The 25209-nt window shown below is 42.5% G+C and overlaps 1 protein-coding gene across 2 annotated transcripts in view; it reads right to left on the reverse strand.

Moving 5' to 3' along the window:
- WDR18 (WD repeat domain 18) overlaps positions 1-25209 on the reverse strand; it is a 71317-nt gene that overhangs the window by 23571 nt on the left and 22537 nt on the right. The window contains exons 3-7 of one of the 2 annotated variants that reach the window (XM_058162521.1): positions 20116-20249; positions 19056-19197; positions 14331-14474; positions 10782-10846; positions 8006-8130 (exon numbers count right to left, since the gene is read on the reverse strand). In XM_058162521.1, coding sequence (XP_058018504.1) covers positions 8006-8130; positions 10782-10846; positions 14331-14474; positions 19056-19197; positions 20116-20249 — 610 coding nt within the window. The remainder of the gene's footprint in view (positions 1-8005; positions 8131-10781; positions 10847-14330; positions 14475-19055; positions 19198-20115; positions 20250-25209) is intronic. The other variant, XM_058162522.1, reaches the window with a different exon arrangement.

The raw sequence follows: 25209 nt of genomic DNA on the forward strand, positions 1-25209 counted from the left end.
CTTATTAAATAAACCTTAAGATAGATCTGTTAGGAGCCTGGTGGAAGAAAATACTATCAGACCTGGGAGTTACGTATTAAAATGACAGGCCTTGCAGCTAAGCTTTGAGGCATCTTATTAGCACTGTCTGGATCTTCTTCTTCTTCTTCTTCTTTCCTGCTTAAGAGGATTTTTTTTTTCTTGACTCCTGTCCTGCAAGAATAGCCTCTAAGACCCGAAGCCGATGCTGGAGAAGGCTGGGAGGCATTCAGCAAATGTGAAACAGAAGCAGCCAAGTGGCTCCTTTGAGCGACAGGGGTGGGAGGGATTTCCAAGAAGGCACGCAGATCTCCAAGGAAAGAGATATCACTGCCTGAGCTGTCACTGGCAGCTTCTTATCTCATGTTCTGCTAGGTTGAGATAAAGAATGTTAATAGCGTTACTTCCCAAGGGGAGTGACAACAGCAAGCAATTGCCAGCCGGGCGGAAGAGCCTTCTGCAGCAAACAGAAGTGGAGGGAAGTAATTAGACACTGCAACAGGGAAACAGTTTTGTTAGGAACCAGGGAAAGCAAAGCTTCCTTGACCCCATTAAATTTTTTTTAAAAAAAAAACCACACCAAAATTCCTAAGAGGCAGTTAACTAGCTTGGTTCAGAACAGCACACCTTGCATCGCACTGGAGCAAAACCTCACAGCAAGTTCCTAAATTCCCACTCGGATTTATTTTATTTATTTATTTATTTTATTTATTTTATTAAATTTCTATACCGCCCTTCTCCCGAAGGACTCAGGGCGGTGTACAGCCAGAATAAAAACACAGAATATATACAATTAAAAGAATTTAAAATGAACTATTACTATACGGCCGATAATTAAAACATTTAAAAATTTAAAATATTATTAAAACCCCAATTTAAAATCAACTATTTATGCCAGTCCTGCTTGAATGAATAAATATGTTTTAAGCTCACGACGAAAGGTCCGAAGATCAGGTACTTGACGTAAGCCAGGGGGGAGTTCGTTCCAGAGTGTTGGTGCTCCCACAGAGGAGGCCCTACTCCTGGGGGCCGCCAGCCGACATTGTTTGGCGGACGGCACCCTGAGAAGGCCCTCTCTGTGAGAGCGTATGGGTCGATGGGAGGCAAACGGTAACAGCAGGCGGTCTCGTAAGTACCCGGGTCCTAAGCCAAAGAAAGGGTCAGGGGAGGGAGTGACCCGTGCCAGCTGTTAGCGCCAGCCGTTAGGAGGCCGAGCCCAGCCAGAGTAAAGATAATAAATAAATGGAAGGGGTAGGGAAGTAAATCACTGGAGGGACAAGCTAGGACACAAGTATATATTCAATTTATATCACCGCAGCAGCTATCCGATGTATCTTTTCATCTTTTTTTGAGTTGGAAAATGAACTAAAGTTCCATTATGCCGCAGAGTTTGTTATCTGTTTCTGAGCTGAAGGACGTCCCCCCTTCAGCATAAAAGCAGCTCTAAGCTGGAAGGAAGGCTACAGATTCTCAAATATATATATAAATACTCTCTCTCTCTCTCTCTCTCTCTCTCTCTCTCTCTCTCTCTCTTGGATTCTTTTGAGTCCACGGGAACTGAGTGGCTGATACATTTCAATAAATAAAAATAAATAATTTGAAAAGAACAATAACTTCTAGAAGACCATGATGGTGGTCCTTGGTTTACAACCAACTGGTTGCTTAGCAGCCATTCAAAATTTCTGACGGATCTACCTGAGGGGATAGTTATGACCTGGATGCTAAATTCTGACAGTCACCCCCCCAATCATGTGTTGGCCACATTTACAGCCATTTGTAGCAACATGATCACATTTTACAACTTTTCACTGAAAACTAGCACTTATAAAAACACATAAAACTTCCGGGTTTTGGCAACCACTGGTTCACTTAATGACTGTGGCGTTCACTTAACAACTGCGGATTTGCTTAACGACCATGTTGGTTTTACTTAACAACCGCCACAAAAAAGGTTGTTATTTTTATGAGTGTGACAAGTTACAACCGTGATGTACTTTTTTTCCCCCCCCACTCATTATGAAGCTGTTTTCAAATCAAAATAAATACCTACTAAATACAGGCAGTCCTCAAATTACAATGGTTCACTTAGTGACTGAAGTTACAAAGGCACTGAAAAAAGTAATTTATGACCATTTTTCACAGTTACGACCGTTGCAGCATCCTTATGGTCGCGTGATCAAAATTCAAACACTTGGGCAACAGATTCATATTTATGACGATTGCAGTGTCCCGGGGTCACGTGATCCCCTTTCACGGCCTTCTGACAAACAAAGTCAATGGGGAAGCCAGATTCACTTAACGGCTGTGTGACTAATTTAACAACTGCACTGATTAAATTAAGAACTGTGGCAAGGGAGGTGGTAAAATGGGGCAAAATTCATTTAACAATTGTCTTGCTTAGCAACAGAAACTTTTGGGCTCAATTGTGGTCATTTGTCGAGTACCCTCTAGGCATTTGCCTTGAACTCAGGATCTGAGTTCTATACTCTGGTTTCTGTTCTTTTGTGGCAATTTTATAAATGTCCTTCCGCTTCCCTCCTTTGTAACCCACCTTGGAAACATCTGAATCCAAGAACAGCGAACATAAATTTAGTAGAGCACATCAGAAAAATGTTCTCCGTGGCAGATATATAAAAACCATTATCGTGTTGACTGAATTTTGTCATTTTTTATAGAGAGGGGAAAAAAAATCTCAAATGCTCAATTTGTGCACAGAGCATTATTGGTTGTAGATCATTCTGGATCCCTCCCTCCCTCTCTCCCACCCCCAGCTCTACTATCTCTCTCTTGCTTGCCGGCTTTTGACAAAGCAAACTCAATGGGGGAAGCCAGATTTACTTAACAATTGCAAGATTCACTTAACTGCAAAAAGGTCGTAAATCTGATGCAACTCTCTTAACAACCACCTCGTTTAGCTATGGAAGCATTCCAAAACCACATCCTAGATGGGTGTGTTAGTATTATATACTAAAATACTAGAATTGTTTCCTGCAACATATATACTGATGTCTTTGTATACCTGCATTTCCTTTCTCATGAAGAACCGCCCTTCAGGAGAAGGGCGGTATAAAAGTCTAAATAATAAATAATAAATAATAAATAAATAAATAAATAAATAAATATGCTTGCACTAAAAGTTTACTGCTGTAAAAGTACATCCTTCCTGCATTAACCTGCATTAAGATCTAAAAACCTCCATAAAATGGCCCTCTGTTTCCCACAAGATCTCAAACTAGCAGAGCAATCTACATACCTCTGTACTGTTAAATAGGGGACCAAGTGGCTAATTTAGAAGACAAAGGAGGAAAAGATAAACAATGCAGTGGGATGTAAATCTGGAGTTAGATTACATTCACTGACTTTTACTATGGGATACACAAACCAGATTCCAGGATATGCAGATGCCAGAGTTGATGGTTTATGACATTCCTAAAGATACTTCAAAGACCTCTTTTTGGTATAAGAGGACATTGCTTTCTCTCATGAGTTTGGTAGCTCCTTCCTTGCATGCATGTATCATCTATGCGTTTGGAACGACTATCCATTTGAACCTGATCAGGATTAAATGCTATTTTACTCAAGCCTCTGTTTAAGTCTCTTGCTTGGCAGTTATGAGCTTAGACATATTAATAAGTGAACCTTACAGGTGTTTCTCAAGGACAGATAGTCCTCGACTTACGACTTCAATTGAGCAAAAGAATTTCTGCTGGTGAGACATTGTTAAGTGGATTTTGCCCCCATTTTATGAACTGTAATTGTTAACTTAGTAACATGGTTGTTAAGTGAATCTGGCTTCGCCATTGACTTTGCTTGTGAGAAGGGTCGCAAAAGAGGATCACATGACCTTAGTTGCAGGCCATACTTATGACCTGCAACTGTCATAAGTATGAGTCCATTGCCAAGCGTCCGTGAATTTTGATCAGGTGATGACCATGGGGATGCTGCAATGGTCATAAGTGTAAAAAACAGTCATAAGTGACATTTTTTCAGTGCTGTTGAACAGTCACTAAATGAACTGTTGTAAATCGAGGATTACCTGTAATCACAGTCCACCTTTTTTAAAGTTGCCAAGATTGAGAACTACTGCCCTGGAAGAAATGTTATGAGGGCAGTTTTACAACTTCAAGCGTGTGATATGACCTTTTTATACAAACAGAACTTCTACCGCGGCTTACATTGTGTGTTTAGCTAACTACCAAGACATTCAGCACGATGAAGAATTTATGGTATCAAGTCTCATTATGATATTTAAAGATTCAGCCATGCAAATTTATATCCCTTTTGCTAACTTTATGTTTTAAGCCTTACTTAGGCCGTTCAGAACATTCAAAATAAAGAGGAGTTGTAAATCACATTGCGATGGTAATGAACTGAAAAAACCCAGTCTGCTTTCAAGGGAAGTTTGCGGAGATGATGGTTTTATGCAACAACAGAGCTCTGATGCAAAGTAAAACAGAGACTTGGATCCCTGCCCAGCCCCACCCAGGCTCAAAGTGGAGGAAATTCCCCCAGGAAAATTTTCAATCAAATTTGACCGGAATTTCCCAAACCTATATCTTCAGAAGAACCATCAAAGTTAATTATCTAGGTTTACACAAAAGGCTTATCCTTTTTTAAGCTTTAAAACTGGTACAATTTTTTTTTTGCTTGAATCGGCTGGATAGAGACGTTTGGATGCAGGCGGGTTTTGGTCGGCGGCTGCGTGGCGCTTGCATCGGGTGGGCAGCGAGATGCATGGATCGGGTGCCAGAAGCGGCTGCCCACCTAATCCATGCACCTCCCTGCCCACCCGATGCAAGTGCCACGCGGCCATTGACCGAAGCCTGCCTGCATCCAAGCGTCTCTCTATCCAGCGAGGAGCTTGAATCGGCTGGTTAGCAAGAGGCTTGGATGCAGGTAGGCTTCGGTCGGCGGCCGCATGGTGCTTGGATCGGGTGGGCAGCGAGGTGCATGGATCGAGTGGGCAGCGAGGTGCATGGATGGGGATAGGTCACGGCCGGCAGCCGGGCGGGTGCAGGTCAACCACCTTTCCCAGTCCTGCTTCCCCAGGGGCAGCACTCGGCTGTACTTGCCTTCTGCTGCTGGAGCGGTCGGGGCAGTCCGAGGTGGGCAGTCTGAGATGGGGAACAGAGCGGTAGGTCGCGGCAAAAGTAGGAAAGGCTGGGCCATGAGCGAAAGGATAGCGATAGCTACAGCTATGCCTCAGTGTGTCACTAAGGGAAACTGTGCAACTCTGTGAGCGAGACCAATAAATAGTGGTGGGGGCGGGGTGGTGGGTGGGCGAGCCAGCAATTTAAAAGATGCTTCCGTGTGCTCTGAGGCCAATAAATAGTAGTGGGGCGGGGCCGGGCGAGGGGTGGCTGAGCCAGACATTTAACAAACACTTCGGTGTGCTCCCAGGGGGGAGGAGAGTGCAAGCCAGCAATTTAACAAATGGTGCTGTGAGGCCGGTAAGTAATGGTGGGGAGGGGAGGGGAAAGGGGCGGGGTGAACCGACAATTTTAATAAACGGTTCGGCCGAACCGCCTAGAACCGGCAGAATCCCACCACTGATGACAGTTGCGGTGTCACCTTTTGCAACCTTCTGACAGGGAAAGTCAACGGGAAAGCCAGATTCACTTGACAACCGTGTTACTAATTTAACAAGTGCAGTGATTCACTTAACAACTGTGGCAAGAAAGGTCGTAAAATGGGGCAAAACCCACTTAGCAATATAACTTTTGGGCTCAATTGTGGTTGTAAGGCGAGGACTACTTGTATTTATACTCTACAGCAGGGGTCTCCAACCTTGGCAACTTTAAGACTTGTGGACTTCAACTCCCAGAGTTCCTCAGCCAGCAAAGCTGGCTGAGGAACTCTGGGAGTTGAAGTCCACAAGTCTTAAAGTTGCCAAGGTTGGAGACCCCTGCTCTACGGCCCATACTGATGATCCAAACTCACCCCCTTGGGAGATTTAATCAAAACTGTTCCTACTGACTGCATTTAATGCAGTAAATTAAATTTACTTCTTTAAAAGCAACTTAGGCAAGAATGAAGGTCACTTGCTTGTTTATTAAAAAAAAGTGACTTGCAACCTGATGACGACAAACTTGCTATATTTCAGGAGTACAAATTTCCTGGTAAGCAATCCTTTCAGCTAAAAGTATGACCTCTGGAGGGCCAGGGATAGGGGTTGTTCCTCTGCCCTGGTCCTATTAGATCTCTCAGCGGCTTTCGATACCATCGACCATGGTATCTTGCTGCACCGGTTGGAGAGTTTGGGAGTGGGAGGCACCGTTTATCAGTGGTTCTCCTCCTATCTCTCCGACCGGTCACAGATGGTGTTGACAGGGGGGCAGAGATCGTCCGCGAGGCGCCTTACGTGTGGGGTGCCTCAGGGGTCAATTCTCTCGCCTCTCCTGTTCAACATCTATATGAAGCCGCTGGGTGAGGTCATCAATGGTTTCGGGGTGAGTTACCATCTGTACGCTGATGACACTCAGCTGTACTTTTCCACCCCGGACCACCCCAATGAAGCTGTCGAAGTGCTGTCCCGGTGCTTGGAAGCCGTACGGGTCTGGATGGGGAGAAACAGACTCAAGCTCAATCCCTCCAAGACGGAGTGGCTGTGGATGCCGGCACCCCGGTACAGTCAGCTGCAACCGCGGCTGACTGTTGGGGGCGAGTTATTGGCCCCAATGGAAAGGGTGCACAACTTAGGTGTCCTCCTGGATGGGCGGCTGTCGTTCGATGATCATCTGGTGGCCGTCTCCAGGAGGGCCTTTTACCAAGTATGCTTGGTCCGCCAGTTGCACCCCTTCCTTGACCGGAATGCCTTATGCACGGTCACTCACGCTCTGGTTACATCTCGTTTGGACTATTGCAATGCTCTCTACATGGGGCTGCCCTTGAAGTGCACCCGGAGGCTGCAGCTAGTCCAGAATGCAGCTGCGCGGGTAGTAACGGGAGCCACTCGTTGCTCCCATGTAACACCACTACTACGCAGTCTGCACTGGCTTCCTGTGGTCTTTAGGGTGCGCTTTAAGATTTTGGTTACCACCTTTAAAGCGCTCCATGGCTTAGGGCCCGGGTACTTACGGGACCGCCTGCTGTTACCTCATGCCTCCCACCGACCCGTACGCTCACACAGAGAGGGTCTTTTCAGGGTGCCGTCCGCCAAACAATGTCGGCTGGCGGCTTCCAGGGGCAGGGCCTTCTCTGTGGGAGCTCCTACGCTTTGGAACGAACTTCCCCCTGGTTTACACCAAGCGCCTGATCTTCGGACGTTTCGCCGTAAGCTGAAAACGTATTTATTTATCCAAGCGGGACTGGACTAAAAGTTTTAAAAGTTTTATTTAATTTTAACTGGGGTTAATTATTAATTTTAGGTAATGGGGTTTTATCATTTTAATTGTAATTTTAAATTTTGGCCTATTTAAATAAGTTTTTTAATTCGTTTTTATTGTGTATAATTTCTGTATTTTTATCTGGCTGTAAACCGCCCTGAGTCCTTTGGGAGATAGGGCGGTATAAAAATTTGATTAAATAAATAAAATAAATAAATAAATAATTATAAAACATGCAACTGTACTCCTGTGTTTTGCTCATGATCCAAAGGAAGACTCTGAAGATGGAGAGCTACACTTCTGTACGATCCAGATTCAGTAATAGGTTAAAAGATTAAGCTACTTCTATGTTAATACTATACAATAATTTATAATATTTTAGAGAGCTGTGGTGGCACAGTGGTTAGAATGCAGTACTGCAGGCTACGTCTGCTGCTTGCCGGCTGCCTGCAATTTGTCAGTTCAAATCTCACCAGGCTTAAAGTTGACTCAGCCTTCAGTTCCAACTATTAGGGTGCCAGTATGAGATATTTTAGCAAAATCTTCATGTTTTGAACTTCCAGATTTAAAATTTTCCCTTTCTTTTCCAACCCTTTCTTAAGAGCCAGCAGTTTCCCTTCTCCCACCAGATAAGTTAAATATCTATACAGACATGCACAGACCTTTGTAATTCACGGTGCGGAGACATTGTTTGCTCTGGATGTCCCACAGCCGAACTGTTTCATCATGCGAGCCAGAGAGCAGAAGGCTTCCGTCGGTGGAGACAGAGAGACATGTCACCTGATTCCTACGGAAAGAAGAAGGCAGAGACTTTACTTGAGATTCTTCAATGTTTTCGCAAGTGGTGCCATCAAGAGAGGATTTGGGTCAAGACATCCATGCTCTTGCTCAGCAGAACAAGGGAAAGGTCCTACTTCTTCAGCATCTACAGTAAGTCGAAAAACAAATCATACACTTCACACTCTGAAGCCCCCCGCCCTTTTCCTGAATGGTCATACAGGTAATCCTCATTTAAAGACTGCCTCATTCAGGGACTGTCTGCAGTTGCAACAGTGAGGAAGAAGTAACTTTATGACCTTTGCAGGTCTGCAAAGCGAAAGAAAGCTGAAGTAAGGTTGTTAAGCACAGTTGTGGTTTCCCTTAGTTATTTGTTTACTAAATTTAGATGTCACCCATCTCACTATTCAAAGCAGGGTTCCAAGTAACACCCCCAACCAAGTAAGACTCGAAGGAAAGCAATTCCTCAAGGATCCATTTTATTAGAGACGCCATATCGGCACATCTGGAAAAACCTGAATCTGAAAGTTCCTGGGTTTTCCCCACCCAAAAGCAAGTCAAAGTCCCTTCCCTTGCACCCACATATCCATCAAATGGTCCAATTAATCCACCGTCCCAACTAGAGATGCCTCCCAGTCATGCCACTCCAGGTGCAGGCTGAACGTCCTTGGCTCTCAGAGAAAAGAATGTTGTTATAACTCTACCAACTCAGTAACCCTCCATTCCCACTTTCCCACAGCAGTAAGTGTGGCAGCCCTGAAGATCCAAAAGCATAGGTTGGCCTCCAGGGCTGACAGGAACTCTGGGTGGCTTACCAACCGCATTGCTTAATGACTGAGTTGCCAGTCCTGATTTGATTATTAAACAAGAAAACTATCATATTTTTTGGAGTAATAAGACGAACCTTTTCCCCGCAAAAAAGAGGGTGAAAATCTGGGTGCAAATGTAGCCCCACCCAGTTTCTCAAACAGAGGTTTCAGAGGCTGAAAAAAGCATCAGAAACGAAGCTTCAGAAAAGAAGCCCCCCAAACAGAGCTTCAGAGGCTTTTTTTCTGAAGCTGTTTCGGAGGCTTTCAGAGACAGTTTTTTCTGAAATGGAGTTTCAAAAGTTTCAGAGGCAGAAAAAAAAAAGGAAAAAAAAGCAAGGCACAGAACTCACAACCAAGGAACCTGTTGCTACAATTCACCTCTGGGTGAACAGCTGATTTGGGGTATTCCGGGAGGCCGATCTACCGCCAATCAGTTTGTTTCTTGTTTTCCTCCCCAAAAACTAAAGTGCGTCTTATACTCCGGTGTGCCTTATACTCCGAAAAATACGGTAGTCTAAAATTACATACTTTGATTTTGAAGGGTCCTCGGTGGTCTCTGAGCTTGTGCTTGTTTTCTTGCAGACATTTAATTACCCAAACTAGGTTAAGATCATCAGCACAGTAATGAAACGCCTGCAAGCACTGCTGATGTTACCTACTTCGGGTAATGAAACACCTGCAAGAAAACAACTAAGCCCGGAGAGCATCAAGGACCCTTTCAAAATCAAAGTAAGTAATTTTAGACTAGTTTCCTTGTTTAATAACCAAATCAGGGCTGGTAACTCGGTCATTAAGCGATGTGGGTGGTAAGCCCTCATTTCAACCCTGAGCTACAAATATTCTCCTTTATTGGGACTTGGATTTTATTTATCAATGTCATTACTGCAATATTTCTTTTATTTAAGAAAGCGGTTGAAATGGTGCTTGAGATGTCTGTGTTCCCACATTCCAGCCCTCTTCACGCAGGTCCTTTTAACCTTTTGGATGGTACTGGCCACGGAGAGGGTCTCTCACTCAGGGATCCCTGATCACGGAATCTCCGAGTCTCCCAAAAAGTCACTGCTATCGTGATACGTTCTTTTTTTCCTTGCTCTTATTTCTCAGACAAAGATGGAACCGAGATCGGCTCTAATTCTTCATCAAGGTACATGTAGTCCACAACCTACGACCACCACTGAGCCCAAAATTTCTATTGCTAAGCCATTGTTAAGTGGGGTTTGGGCCCATTTTACGACCTTTCTTGCTGTTAAGCTGTTAAGTGAATCACTGCAGTTGTTAAGTTAGTTAACAACGGTTGTTAAGCGAATCTGGGTTCCCCACTGTCTTTGCCTGTCAGAAGGTTGCAAAAGGCGATCGATCACGTGATCCTGGAACACCGCAACCGTCGTAAATGTGAGGCAGTTGCCAAGCACCTGAATTTTGATCACATGAAAAAAATGGTCATGCCACTTTTTCTAGCGCCTGAATGAAAGCATTCTTTTAATGACCATTCAGTAACTTTGAATGGTTACTAAATGAATAGTTGTAAGTCGAGGACTACCTGTAGAAGGTGAGATTTAGAACTTGGGGTTGAACCAAGGATTGCCGGGTTTTTTCAGGTGGTAGTACCCCCTGTGCAGTCTCACCCAATAGTTGCCATGTGTTCAAGGAGAGATGATGGCATAAGAACCCATCTGAGACTCTTAAAAACTTGAAAAATGTCAGGGGTATGATTTTTATTTGGGGTCTTGCTATCTTGGGATTATGACAGACATTCATTTTTGCAGTAGCTATAAATGTGAGTGGTGCTGGCCCAGGCTAAATATTCCAGTCGTGCCAGTTCAAGAAAGGAACAGAAAAGTGAGACACTCACCTATGTCCTTTGAAGATCTTTGCGTTCTCCTGCTCAGACTGAAAACCTCTTTCTCTTTGCACAGGCTGAGAGAAGGGGGAAAATTATATTTTAATGCACCATTCTGGATAATTAAACAGGAATGAAAGATTGAGGAAGCTCCTTCCAAGTTAATAATCCACTATATTCCTTATATTTTGCTCAGGCAGATCAAAAAAACGTATAACTTTTTGTTGGGGATTGAGTTAGAAGAGGAACAAGTAAAGGAAACTATGATAGCTTGGGCTAAAAATTTTGGATATTCAATAGACAAATGGCAACAGCTATGGGAGAGGAATTATAAATTAACAATGTCCACTGCATATAAAGAAAATCAATATAAAATGTTTTATAGATGGCATATGCCACCTGAGAAACTGGCAACAATGTTTAAAGACAAATCAGCTAAACGTTGGAAATGTCATCAGTTACCAGGATCTTATTATCATATGTGATGACATGTTCAAAGCCAAAAACTATTGGGAGAAAATAAAGGGTTGGGTAGAAGAAATAACCCAGCAACATATTGATTTAAAACCGGAGTTGTTTTTACTGGGGATCCTACCAGAGAAAATTAGTAAAGAAAATATGTATTTGATTATACATGTAATTACAGAAGCAAGAATAGTTTTTGTGCAAAATTGGAAAGCAGAGAAAATACCTCTGGAAGGAGAAATTATTAGAAAATTTTAGATTGTGCAGAAATGAATAGATTAACCTTGATGATTAAAGAAAGAGAGAATTCAGAATATCTTAAGACATGGGATAAATTTTACCATTGGTTAGAAGAAAGGTACAGATAAGCAATGGATAATTATGTAAGAAAATGGTATTTATGGAAAAATGGTAATAGCTTAAATTGAAGTGAAGAAAGAAGAAACAACAAAATGATGGAGCCAGGAAGAAAACACCGAGATGTCACACGGAAGGAATTGCTGATGTTTTAAATGTATATTTGTCTATAAAATAAAAACTTTATTAAAAAAATATTTTGCTCAGGCAGTAGTACTTTGGTAGTGCGACCTTCCCTTTATCTGTTACCTAATACTTTTAAACTGGAGGTATTCAGGATCTTCCACTGAACTATGGTTGCTAGAAGGAAACAAAGATCTGCTGTTGAAATTCACATCCAGGTCTTTGGCATTTGAGGTACTGTAACCTTAAGGGGCGCCCACTAACATTGCTTTCCTCTCTGAAAATCAATTTATATTCCGCCCAGGTAGGAGAAGGAAAATGTTCTGTCAAGACAGAATTAAGGTCGTCTCTGAAAAATGAGGAGGGATACGGTGACTCAAGGGCTAGGACGTCGAGCTTGTCAATCGAAAGGTCGGCAGCTCAGCGGTTCGAATCTCTAGTACTGCTGTATAACGGGGTGAGCTCCCGTTGCTTGTCCCAGCTTTTGCCAACCTAGCAGTTCAAAAGCACATAAAAAATGCAAGTAGAAAAATAGGGGTCACCTTTGGTGGGAAGGTAACAGCGTTCCATGCGCCTTTGGCATTTAGTCATGCCGGCCACATGACCATGGAGACATCTTCGGACAGTGCTGGCTCTTCAGCTTTGAAAGGGAGATGAGCACCGCCCCCTAGAGTCGGGAACAACTAATACGTATGTGCGAGGGGAAACTTTACCTTTACCTTACTGGAAAATGAAAAGGAGCAGGCGACGGAAGAAGCAATGGCCATTGAAAACAAAACAAAACCAGGAGATGGTTTTGTTCCTTAACCTAATTAGGAGAAAGCAGGATTTTGGGTGACTTGTGCTGTTGAGCTGATCTGCAGAAACACCAAGTCCAAAAGACAACAGTGCTACTCCAGTCACATTGTAATGAGGAATATTGTATTGGTTAATTATGGCTTTCTCTCTCCTTTTCTTTTGTGGCCTGCTTAGAGCCCCATGGCTTCAGTTGGGTGGCCATATTAATAAGAAAAGGAAAAGTAAGTATGAATAAATGAGGGGGAAAGGTGATAAATGTATAAAATATTGTCAATGAATAAAACTAGATATAAAAGGACGATAAAGATAAGAAAAGAGAGGGGGGGAAATGGGGAATACATAAAAGCAGAAAGTATGTGGAACGAAACTGACATGTAAATAGAAAACACATATTATGTGTTTGTGTTATATATGTTTGTGTTGTGTTGTTGTAGTAAAATTAATAAAATTTTGGGATAAAAATAATAAGAAACTAATGGGGAGAAAGCATGGGCCATACAGATCTGACTTTTCATTCCTGACTTAATAGATTCAGCAGACCCACAAAATGTGGCATTTTTTATTCACAATGTTAAGGAAGGACCTTCTAAGTGTTTGCTTTATAGTAATAGCAATAACACTTAGACTTATATACCACTTTTATAAGCCAGCTCTAAGCGGTTTACAGCAGGGGTCTCCAACCTTGGTCCCTTTAAGACTTGTGGACTTCAACTCCCAGAGTCCCTCAGCCAGCAAAGCTGGCTGAGGAACTCTGGGAGTTGAAGTCCACAAGTCTTAAAGGGACAAAGGTTAGAAACCCCTGGTTTACAGAATCAGTATATTGTCCCCAACAATCTGGGTCTTCATTTTATTGACCTCGGAAGGATATAAGGCTGAGTCAACATTGAGCCCTTCAGGATCGAACTCTCGGCAGTGGGCAGAGTTAGCTTGCAATACTGCATTCTAACCACTGCACCACCACAGCTTATATTATCATGGAAAGCTTTGGTGGACTGCTGTGTAAATCAGTAACTGCCAATGTGCTTATTCATGAGTGCCAGGATGTAGGAGAATGTTTGTCCGGTTGCCTCAGGACCTTAGAAATCATTAATATTTTAAAAGATTTTTAAGAAATGCTTGAAATCTGGTAAAGGTATAAATCATGTAAGACCACACTCCACACCTCAAGTTCACGTAGACCTTGACTTACAATCATAAATGAGCCTGAAATTACAGTCCTAAGTCATTGTGATCATAGGTCAAAGCACTGTGTGACCGGATTCAAAGTTATTATGGTCATTAAGTGAACACCATGGTTATTGTTCCCCCAATGTACATTTTTTGCTGGAATCTAAATGCTGGAAACTAGCTAAAAATGTCACAAATTATGATCACATGACTGCAGGATGCTGCAAACTGCTGTAAAGATGAGCTGGTTGCCAATCGCCCAAAATGCGATCATATGACTGCTGTGTATGTGTCCATCATAATTCCAAAAATGGCTCTGAAGTCACTCTGGGGAGGTCCATTGTAACTTTGAATGGTTAAGAAATCAGTCTCAAGTCAAGGACTATCTGTATCATGAGATTTATAAAGCAAGAAGGGGGGAAAAAAACTTCACAGGGTTTGTTAATCCTGTGAGGTTTGGGCCATTTGTTAATTTCATTTTACTTTTTTATATTTTTGCATCCCCCATCAACAGACCCTCCTGAATATCTGTCTTGAAGTGCAAAAGATTTCTATAGAACTCAGTGATCCTAATAGGTCTGAGATTCCATCCCACTTCACTGCCCAAGGCACCTGGGATGCTTACTAGATACCGCGCAAAATGGGACCTACCCAGGAGCAGAGGTCAACCTGGAAGATGGAACCATCCAGCCCGCCACAAAACATGTGGTATTCCGCAAGGTCAAGGGTCACTGACACGATGCTCATATCGAAGACGACAGAGAGGAGAAGGTTCCCGGAGGAGATCTCCCACAACTGAGAATGGGAAAAGGTGCAGATTAAAATCCAGATTTTGACTGTAGTGCTACAAAATTAAACCTGGTGCCAGTCTAGGAATATGACATGCATTACATATCATTAGCAGTACAGTGGGATTTTTACAGAGAGAGAAAACTCTTCAGAGATTCTAGAAAAAGATCCGGGAAGTAAGAAGAAAAGATGAATTCTTATAAATGCATCTTCCCCGAACCTGGCATTGATCCACGCTCTATTCCTTCCCCTGAGATTAAGCCTACGTGTTGAGCACAGAGTTTTCTGCTGTTTTTTTGTCCCCGCTTGTGCCTTATAATCCAGATGGAATTTTATGTAACCCAACCTTGGGGAAACAGCCGCAGCTTCAGTTAAACAGGCTGAGGCTCCCTGGTACTGCCAAATGTATAAAAGCTTGGAAGGAAATTTGAGATATCTGAAGGAGCATCAAGAAGCACATGCGAATGGCAATTTTGTGGCCCGAGGCTATTTTGCATATAGGTAGTCCTTGTTGAACCGCCACTCATTCGGTGACCGTTCCAAGTTGAGATGGTGCTGAATGAGAGGTACTGTCAGTTTTGGAAGGCAATTTTCTTTTTGCTTCTTAACTGCCACATATTTTAGCTGGGGAAGTTGGGAGGGGGTTGTTGTTGGAGCGGTAGAAAGTTAGTCATAACAATATTCCGTATTCAAGGACTTTTGCCTGTGTCTGTGTAGACTGCCTGAAGACTGTATCCAACTGAGTGTGAAGAGTTGATTGGACAATGTGATGAACTTGTGAGTGTGGGGCAGGACTGTGAACTGTCAACTGGTGTGGAAAACCTGGAAGCTTTCAGTTTTGGGTTTTCCCAGCTGTGCCAACATGACATCACTAATAAATTGGAACTGAGGAATCTCAAGCCTCAGAGCTTTATTTCGTTGGGGGTGTTCCTTGGAACCCTGACAGGTACTTATGACAAATTCTCATGGCAGCGCCCCTCGTTGCAAGTCAGGCGCTTGGTGACCGGCTTGAACTTAAGACATTGCAGCGTCCTAGGGTCACATGATTGTCATTTGTAAAACCTTCACTGCCAGTTCCATCAAGCAAAGTCAATGGGGAAGCCGGCAGGAGGTTAGAAATGGTGATCACACCTCCAGGAAATGCTCTGGGATTTGTTTAATGATGGCAGCTGGGATTGCTGGAACTATCATTGTAAGTTGGCCACAGTCGCATGAAGCTGTGCCTTCCAACTGTGTTGCTTAGGGACACGGTTTCCAATCCCAATTACTGTGGTTAAATGAGGACCTGCTGCCCCTTGAAAATTATAGTTGTTGAAAGTTGTAGACTAGTCTCAAAGGTGCTTTTTTCAAGAGGCAACTGGACTCTCTGGTTTTTCATTGAAGACGTTTCGCTTCTCATCCAAGAAGCTTCTTCAGCTCTGACTGGAGTGTGGGGGGAAAAAAACCCTGACTGGATAGTGGGTTCCCCCCCCCCCACCATCCAGTCAGAGCTGAAGAAGCTTCTTGGATGAGAAGCGAAACGTCTTCAAAGAAAAACCAGAAAGTCCAGTTGCCTCCTGAAAAAAAGCACCTTTGGGACAACCATGACCTGGATGACTGAGAATCTTTTTTTTTTTTTTTTTTTGCAAAAATTTTTTATTTTTCCATAATAATTCCCACAATTTGACCAGTGTACAATACAATCACTTATCCAACAATCAGTCCTATACTCAAATTATACTCAGTCAGGGCTGCTCGACTGCCACTCCCCCCTTTAATCCTTTCTTCCCTTCTCATCCTTCTTAAACTTCCCCCACCACCTTCTCCTCGCTTTCCTACTTCCCCTCCTCTTTCCCACTTCTCACTACCATCCTTTCTAACCCTCTATCTTCTCCTTCTTCTCCTCCTCCTATCCTTTCTTCTCCTCCTTCTTTCCTCCCTACCCACCTACCTACCTACTTTCTTCCTTCTTTACTCCTCTTTCCTTACCCTTTCCTTCGGGAGTGTTTGCGAGCAGTCCCGACATTACACCATTCAACTTGTTTAATTCTACCATTATTCCTGTACAATGGCAACCAATCAATTTATAGTCTTCCCTTCCCGCCTCCTTCCCCGAGACTTCCCAGAACAGAATACAGGGTATTGTAACTAACAAACATAATCTAAAATATAACATAAAACATATTCCATTTCACACCATCACACTATCAATTCCCTTCTTTCTTAAACTAATACATAATAATTCCTAACTTCACTCAAAAACTAATTGATATTTTTTAATCTGATACTTATTTTGAATATAATCAATCCACTTCCTCCATTCCAATATATATTTTTCTTGTGTACAGTCTTTCAAGTAGGCAGAAATTTTTGCCATTTCTGCTAAATTTGATACTTTACTAATCCATTCTCCAATTGTAGGTAAGTCTTCTTTCTTCCAATATTGTGCAATCAATAATCTTGCAGCAGTTATTAAATTCAGAATCAGTTTTGTCTCTATAACAGTGCAATCTGAGATTATTCCTAATAAAAAGAACTGTGGAACAAACTTGATCTTCTTTTTCAAAATGTTCTGCATAATCCACCATATTTTAATCCAAAAGGCTTTAACTTTTTTGCAAGTCCACCATATATGATAATAGGTAGCATCCTCACAATCACATCTCCAACATTTTGCTTTCACATTTGGATACATACATGACAGTTTTTTAGGATCTAAATGCAATGACTGAGAATCTTCACAGACACTTGTAGACTGTCCGTAGCACAAAACAGTAACCATGCCTGTGAAAGGTTACCAGCTTTCAGCTGGTAACATTTTTCCTACATTCCAGCTAAACGCCAAAGATACGGTGCTGTTTTTTCAGCCCTTGAATCGGGAACATCCAGCATTTAACTCAACTGTCTCTTTCCCCAATTTTTTTTTTTACTCTCCTGGTAACCTGAGACTGATTAGAATACATGGTTATTTTACACTATGTTCAGTTCCACGACCCATTTCTGAACTGTGTTATACACAGGACAGAAAAAAAATCCATGCTGAAAATTGGCCCTAATTATAAGGGGGGGGGTGTTATATTGCCCCCTCCCTCCCCAGCAGGGCTTGTGTCCAGAAACGTTTAGAAAAGCTTTAGAAAAGGATTTGTTATATGTATGAAAAAGGTTTGCATTTCCAGATCTACCAAGTATACCAGCAGAAATGAATATGCATATATAAATATTTGCCAAGCAATGGCTATGATTTCCTACCTTAAAAAAGATTCGGCATGAACAAAGCAATTCAATTCCCTAGCTGTGTGGAAAATTATGCAATCTGGTTCTGGAAGATTCCATTTTTCTCCTAAAACAGACTGAACTGCCTTTTCTGCATATAGTTTGCTGTTTTTCAAAAAATGGCTCCTTAGGAACAGTACATTATTTGTGCTGTCCTGGTCAAATTCAATTGCAGAGAAAGACTAACAGTTTAACAGGAGAATTTTTGGAGAAAAATCCGAACATGCCAAGGAACAAGGTATTTTGCACAAAACTATAATGGAGCTAGTCCTCAACTTACGACCACAATTGAGCCCAACATTTCTGTGGCTCAGGAAAAACAGTTGTTAAATGCGTTTTGCTCCATTTTACGATCTTTCTTGCCACAGTTGTTAAGCGAATCACTGCAGTTGTTAATCTAGGAACACAGCTGTTAAGTAAATCTGGCTTCCCCATTGACTTTGTTTGTCAGAAAGTCACAAAAGGTGATCACATGATCCCAGGACACTGCAACTGTCATAAATAGGAACCAGTTGTCAAACATCCAAATTCTGATCTTTTGACCAAGGGGATGCTGCAACGATCATAAGTGTGAAAAACAGTCATAAGTCACTTTTTTCAATGCGGTTGTCAACCCTGGAACTGATCTGACCACAGCCATCTTGAACCTTCAGTGTTGCTACACTGGAGGTGAGAGATAGATAGGGAGGGGGTATTAGAGATGGTTCGGGTTTTGTAGCCAAAATAAAATACTTTCTCTTGGGAACCAAGGACATTCTCACACCTGGCCGGAGGAAGGAGGAGCGATGTCACCAGGCAACCAGACAGCGTTTTGATTAGACCATGTGACTGATTGTTTGGGGAGGGGGAAAACTTTTATTTTTAATTAGGTGAAAACCGTGGGAATCTTCAGAGTCGGTTTTCACCAGCCATGACATATCAAATAAAACTATTCTTTGAGGAATCTACCTGCCTCTGAGTTTTGTTTGCTGTGGGTATGTTACTTGGAACCCTGACAGCTGTATCTTTGAACAGTCACTAAACTAATGGTTATAGGTTGAGAACCATCTATCATTATCATCTTTTTTTAACAACACCATAATCCCTTGCGGGGTGGAGTCTAGGCAACTGAATGGAGCTAGCAGAGTGTTTTAATGGCTGGATGCCCTTCCTGTAGCCAATGCGAAGTTTTGTTCAGCAGATATACTCTCAGTGTGCCCAGAGAGAGAAATATCTGCCTCTACCTAGGATCGAACTCACAGCCACCTGATTGTGAGGCGAGAGCTGCACCTCTAGGCCACCGTACCACTCCAGGTTGAGAACTATCTATGCTGCTTCCAAATTGAATATTCTTACCTTTGCTGTTTGGTCCAAAGAGCCTGTGGCAGCTCTGGCCAAGGGGCCACCAACACCGCAGCAGAGATCTGTGATGGGAAGGCTGTGCCGTGACCACACGTGGCGGGGCTCAGGGCTTTGGCCGTGTTCCACCTGTAACACACTGAGAAATGAATCAGTTAGGAAAGTTGTACGCAAGGATGGGTTTGGAGCTGCAAACATGCACTCCATTTAACCACTAAAGCAATAATGCTAAAAATGTGTGTTAGGGAATTCAGGTGGAAATCAATTGAGCAAATAATTACAGGTTGGCCATTTTATCTGCAGCTTGTTTTTTTTTTAAAGTCTAAATCTTTAGACTTCTCCCAGTTGTCTCTACCTTCCATTTTAGATCAACGTGTCCAGATCCGACTATTTTGTCAGCTTCCTGCGGACACTGAATAACATCAGAATTCACTTACTGGGATGTGTTTGGGGAAAATTTTCCCATCCACAAGAATCTTTCCTTTTTTTCCTGATGTTAGAGGCTTTTATGTTATGCTTTTTAGCCTAAGCAAGCAGACGTACTTTTATCTATGACACATGCCACTGAGGATGCTAACTAAAGAGAAGATTCTGTAGAGGTAACTCCTAACATCCTGGCCCATAACTCTTTCCCTAAATATCAGTATAAAAACGGCATTCTTGTCTTTTTACAAAATTTGTTTAATTCTGCAAAGTTTATAGATCAAGGTATATGGCCTTATTGTTTAAACTACCCAGAAGATGATGTGATTTTGATGAATCCAAACTTAAAGGTACTTCTTTAAATCAAATATTAATAATTAAGTAATCCATAATTAAAAGTAACTTAATTTAAAGCTTAACTAGAACATCGTTTGGCTGGACGTATTTGTGAAGATAATACAAAAGGATCTCTTTCTGCACAAAAGTGGAACATACCTCCTCTAAAGCTCAGGACACTCTCAGTATGTTAAAAGTTGGTGCCCAAAATGATATTCTCCTGCAGGAGCTCTGGTAAATGCAGTGATGCTGATCTTGTGGGAAGAACCGGGAAGTGGGAGGCCATTTCAATTCATACCTGTACAGGCTCCAGACAATGACAAGACTGTCTTTGGCTCCAGAGAGAAAATGACTGCTGTCATCCGTGAAGGCCAAACAGCTTAAGTCCTGATAATGTCGATTCAGGATAGCAAGAAGATTCCCACTAGATACCTACAACAACAACAACAATAACAAAAAAAGAGCAGGAGTAAAAATAAAAGAGATAAGAGATGAAATAGAACAGGGGTCTCCAACCTTGGCCACTTTAAGACTTGTGGACTTTGCTGGATGAGGAACTCTGGGTGTTGAAGTCCACAAGTCTTAAAGTGGCCAAGGTTGGAGACCCCTGAAACAGAAGGCCTGGAACTTCTCCTTCAAGTGGACAGGTCTATATATCTCTAAAATTCTGATACTGATTCTACAGAGGAATTATTGAGTCTGTCATTTGCACCTCTATAACTGTCTGGTTCGGTTCTGCAACCCAACAAGAAAAACACAGACTTCAGAGGATAATTAGAACTGCAGAAAAAATAATTGCTACCAACTTGCCTTCCATTGAGGACCTGTATACTGCACGAATCAAGAAGAGGGCCATGAAAATATTTGCAGATCCCTCGCATCCTGGACATAAACTGTTTCAACTCCTACCCTCAAAACGATGCTATAGAGCACTGTACACCAGAACAACTAGACACAAGAACAGTTTTTTCCCGAAGGCCATCACTCTGCTAAACAAATAATTCCCTCAACACTGTCAGACTATTTACTGAATCTGCACTACTATTAATCGTTTCATAGTTCCCATCGCCAATCTCTTTCCACTTATGACTGTATGACTATAACTTGTTGCTGGCAATCCTTATGATTTATATTGATATATTGATCATCAATTGTGTTGTAAATGTTGTACCTTGATGAACGTATCTTTTCTTGTATGTACACTGAGAGCATATGCACCAAGACAAATTCCTTGTGTGTCCAATCACACTTGGCCAATAAAAAAAAAAAATACCGTAACATTTAACTGCGTGAAATTTTGCACCATAGGGCAAGAGTATTTCAACCAAGGTATCTCAAAAGGGCTAACCTACAGAATGCATCCAGGACCCAAGACTCAAGTGGAATTAAAAATTGGCAAATTTTATACAATATTTGATAACATAAAAATTAACACAAAACGATTTATGACGTAACACAAAATGTCTTATTAACATTTCCCATGCTGATGTTCGAGTGTGCATGCGTGCAAATAAATGATAGTCAGACAGACAGAGTAACATTGTTCAACATGAGCTATTTTGGGAATATATCCCAAAATTTTAAAAGATTTTTTCCAGTGAAGTCGGTATATTAGAAGCTCTGCCATTACTGAAGGCTTTGAGGAATCTAGTAAGGAAACAGAATAGTCAACCTGGGTTGTTTTCAAGGCAGGGACATCTCTGAATATCCTCCAGAATTTATTTAACAAATTTATATAGCTGCTCATCTTTCAACTAACTTTGGGCGGTTCCCAATCAAAAGTTAAGATATAAAATCATATCAAAACTGTAAAATCACTGATTAATAAAACATTAAAAGTAACGTTAGGAAGCTTTACTTCACAGAAAGAGTAGTGGAAGGTTGGTAACAAATCCCAGAGGAATTAATGGGTCAATCATCAGTACCTGAGTTCAAACATGCTTCGGATAAACACAGGTCCACCATCCCACAAAAAACAAACAACAATAAATAACATATCTGTAACATCATCAAAGAGGGACACGGTGGCTCAGTGGCTAAGACACTGAGCTTGTCAATCAAAAGGCTGGCAGTTCAGCGGTTCGAATCCTTAATGCCACCTAATGGGGTGAGCTCCCGTTACTTGTCCCAGCTTCTGTCAACCTAGCAGTTCGAAAGCATCTAAAAAATGCAAGTAGAAAAAGAGGGACCACCTTTGGTGGGAAGGTAACAGCATTCCGTGCGCCTTTGGCATTGAGTCATGCCAGCCACGAAGATGTCTTCGGACAGCGCTGGCTCTTCAGCTTTGAAATGGAGATGAGCACCGCCCCCTAGAGTGGGGAATGACTAGCATACATGTGCAAGGGGAACCTTTACCTTCACCTAACACTATCAAACATCCATCTCTGCCTATCGCAGGTCTTTGGGAAGGACTCGAAAGGCAGACAAAAATGTCAAATCCAGCCTGAACATCTGGCTGACTGTGCAGTGGACCATAAAATCAATAATTAAAAATTAATTAGTTAATTAATTAAAAAGAAAACAAAAACAAAAACTCAAAGGGCAGGCTAGATGGACCACTGGGTCTTTTCCTACCATCAGTTTTTTATGTTTCTATTAGAACAACAAAAACCTCGCACCAAATCAAAACTTCTAACATGCATTTGTCTAGCCTTCTCCCAAGCCTTGGGGGGAAGAGGCAGATTTAAAAAAAAGAGAAGTTTTTCAGATAAGGCAATACATTAGAAGCTCTGCCATTGTTGAAGGCATCGTGGAATCCAGTAAGGAAGTATCTCTGAAAGGATAACTAGTATGTTCTGACCTAGCCTTCGCCTCTGGTGGCTCAGCAGACTAAGCAGTCTGTTATTAACACAGCTGCTTGCAATTACTGCAAGTTCAAGTCCCATCAGGCCCAAGGTTGGCTCAGCCTTCCATCCTTTATAAGGTAGGTAAAATGAGGACCCAGATTGTTGGGGGCAATAAAAGTTGACTTTGTATATAATATACAAATGGATGAAAACTATTGCTTAACACAATGTAAGCCGCCCTGAGTCTTCGGAGAAGGGCGGGATATAAATTAAAAAAAAAAAAAGTAATAGGCGGCTTACTTGCGAGTAAAACAAACCAGTTTTTGAAACAGGGCAGCAACAGTCATTTATTCATGTGGGTAAACAAAAACCAAACGTAATTAATCCCAACAAACCTGGTTCTGGCCAAGGAATCCGAATTTGCTGTATACTAGGAAACAAAACAGTTGTCAATGACAACCGGCCACTCCGAAGCCCCTACTATGTCAGGCCTGGAAGCCATCTTTTGCATTAGGCTTTCAGGCCTGCCACATTTACTGCTGAGGGAAACGGGAGGAGGGATTGTATGGAGCCGGGGTTATATATAGTCATAATAACTGTTGTAGTCCGTCAGTAACCTATGGAGCTGGCAACGGAGTCGGACAGCGATGAGGCTGAGGTGGGGCCAGGGCCATCAGGAAGTGAGGTGCAGACTCCAGAGACTTATAGTAGTGAGGCAGAGTAACAGGAGGAGCCTGTTCCTAAAGCACGCATGAGAAGAGCTGCCAGAAGGCAAGAGCAGCTCAAGCAGAGAGGACAACTCAGGAGTAGGGCCAAGAGATGATTGGCCCCTCCCATAAGGCTTAAAACAGACCAGCAACGGTGTTTCAGCTTGCCAGAAAACTACATTGTAGCTGTGTCCTCTGTTTCATGTACATCTCTGTTTTTGTGGCTTCTGGACATTTGCCAGGAAGGGCCTTTGGCAGTTTGCCTAATTGGACTAAGGTTTGTAAGATAATTGAAGAATTTGTGTTTGGGAGGCATTTGTTTTACTTTGAGTTGAATGCCGCTGGGAATGAAGTAATTCCCAGCTGTTCGAATAAAGTTTATTTTTCCACAGACCAAGTTTATTACTACCTACTTGGGCCTGGGTCACAACAATAACATTCCTTTCTCAGAGAGTCAAGGACATCTTGCCCTGCAACTGGATGGCTGGAACTGGGAGGCATCTCCAGTTGTGACGGTGCTTTGATTGGACCATGTGATGAACTTGTGGGTGCAGGGGGAAGGGACTTGGACTTTCCTTTGGGTGGGGAAAACCTGGAAACTTTCAGATTCGGGTTTTCCAAGATGTGCCAATATGACATTTCTAATAAAATGGAACTTTGAGGAACTTCAAGCCTTGGAGTCTTTTTTGTTGGGGGTGTTACTTGGAACCCTGACATACTATTTATTTCTCAGCAAGGGAGGGGCTGGCTAGCATCCATGTCTGCTTTTCCCCGAGAGCCGGCTTATTGTTTTCCTTTGCTCTCCTCTGCTTTCCTCTCTGCATATATGCACATCTGGGATGGGCCCCATCTGTTCCTCCCCCTCACTCAGCCCAGGCCCTGTAGACAGCTACCTCTCCACCTGGGGGAGAACAGAAGGCCCCGGCTCTGCCTCTGATGCTGTTTCCTTATCAAAGCCTTCCAAAGGCTCCGAAGCTGGCCCAAGTTTGTCCCTCAACCTCAACCTCCAGCTCTTCTGACTCTGCTGCTAGCTCTGCTGGCAGCCTATGGGCCACAACACAGGGGCTCACAGGGTGTCTGGTATAAAGAAGCGTGCAGCTACAGAACGCAACAAGACTCATCGTAACAAAGCACCTAACAGGGTCGATTAACAGGCCATAAAATGATCGTGTCAGATTTGGAAGTAGCTGTGGATATCATCTCTCCGATCTACTTTGCAAGAGAGGATCCTTGCATGGCAGGAGGAAGTGACAGCAGCTTTGACAAATGGTCACTGGGGACAAACTTGTCATCACTTAAAGGCTTTACTGTCCCATTTTACATGGAGTTCCTGCCTGACAAAGAATCTCAGAAATTCAAACGCTCGCTTATGATTTTTGTGAAGTAACAATTTAAACACAAGGAAACTAGTTTTCAGGCCCTGTTTGGGTAAACGTGCGCTAGAGTGGCAAGCTGTAGCTGCCCAACACAATCAGCTGTTGCATTACATATTAATCTGCAATACAGCATTGGATAGTCATTGGCTTTTCAGGAACTTTTAGACACTGATTTACTTTTGTGGGAGGGTCAGTTTGGGGGCAGTATTATATATACCCTTTTCTCCAAATTTTATCCCTTCAAATAGCCAGATTGTTATTATAGGAATGAAGCCATTTGTGGACTGATTTATTTGCCTGGCCTGCAAGGGATCACAAGATGATGGAAAGGAAGCTCATCCTCACGGCTGAGTTTTTCATTTAAGAACCCCGGATAAATTCCTGAGGATCACGACACTTTGTGTTATGAGTGCTCACCAACATCCTGATCCGACTGGAAAGGTTAAGTGATGTACAACACAATATCCACTCAGGAAAAAAAGAAGCTTTTGAACTCTTTTCCATTCCAAAATCAGGCCACTCC

Source organism: Ahaetulla prasina, chromosome 1, assembly GCF_028640845.1.
Source record: "Ahaetulla prasina isolate Xishuangbanna chromosome 1, ASM2864084v1, whole genome shotgun sequence".
In the NCBI taxonomy this organism is placed as follows: Eukaryota; Metazoa; Chordata; class Lepidosauria; order Squamata; family Colubridae; genus Ahaetulla; species Ahaetulla prasina.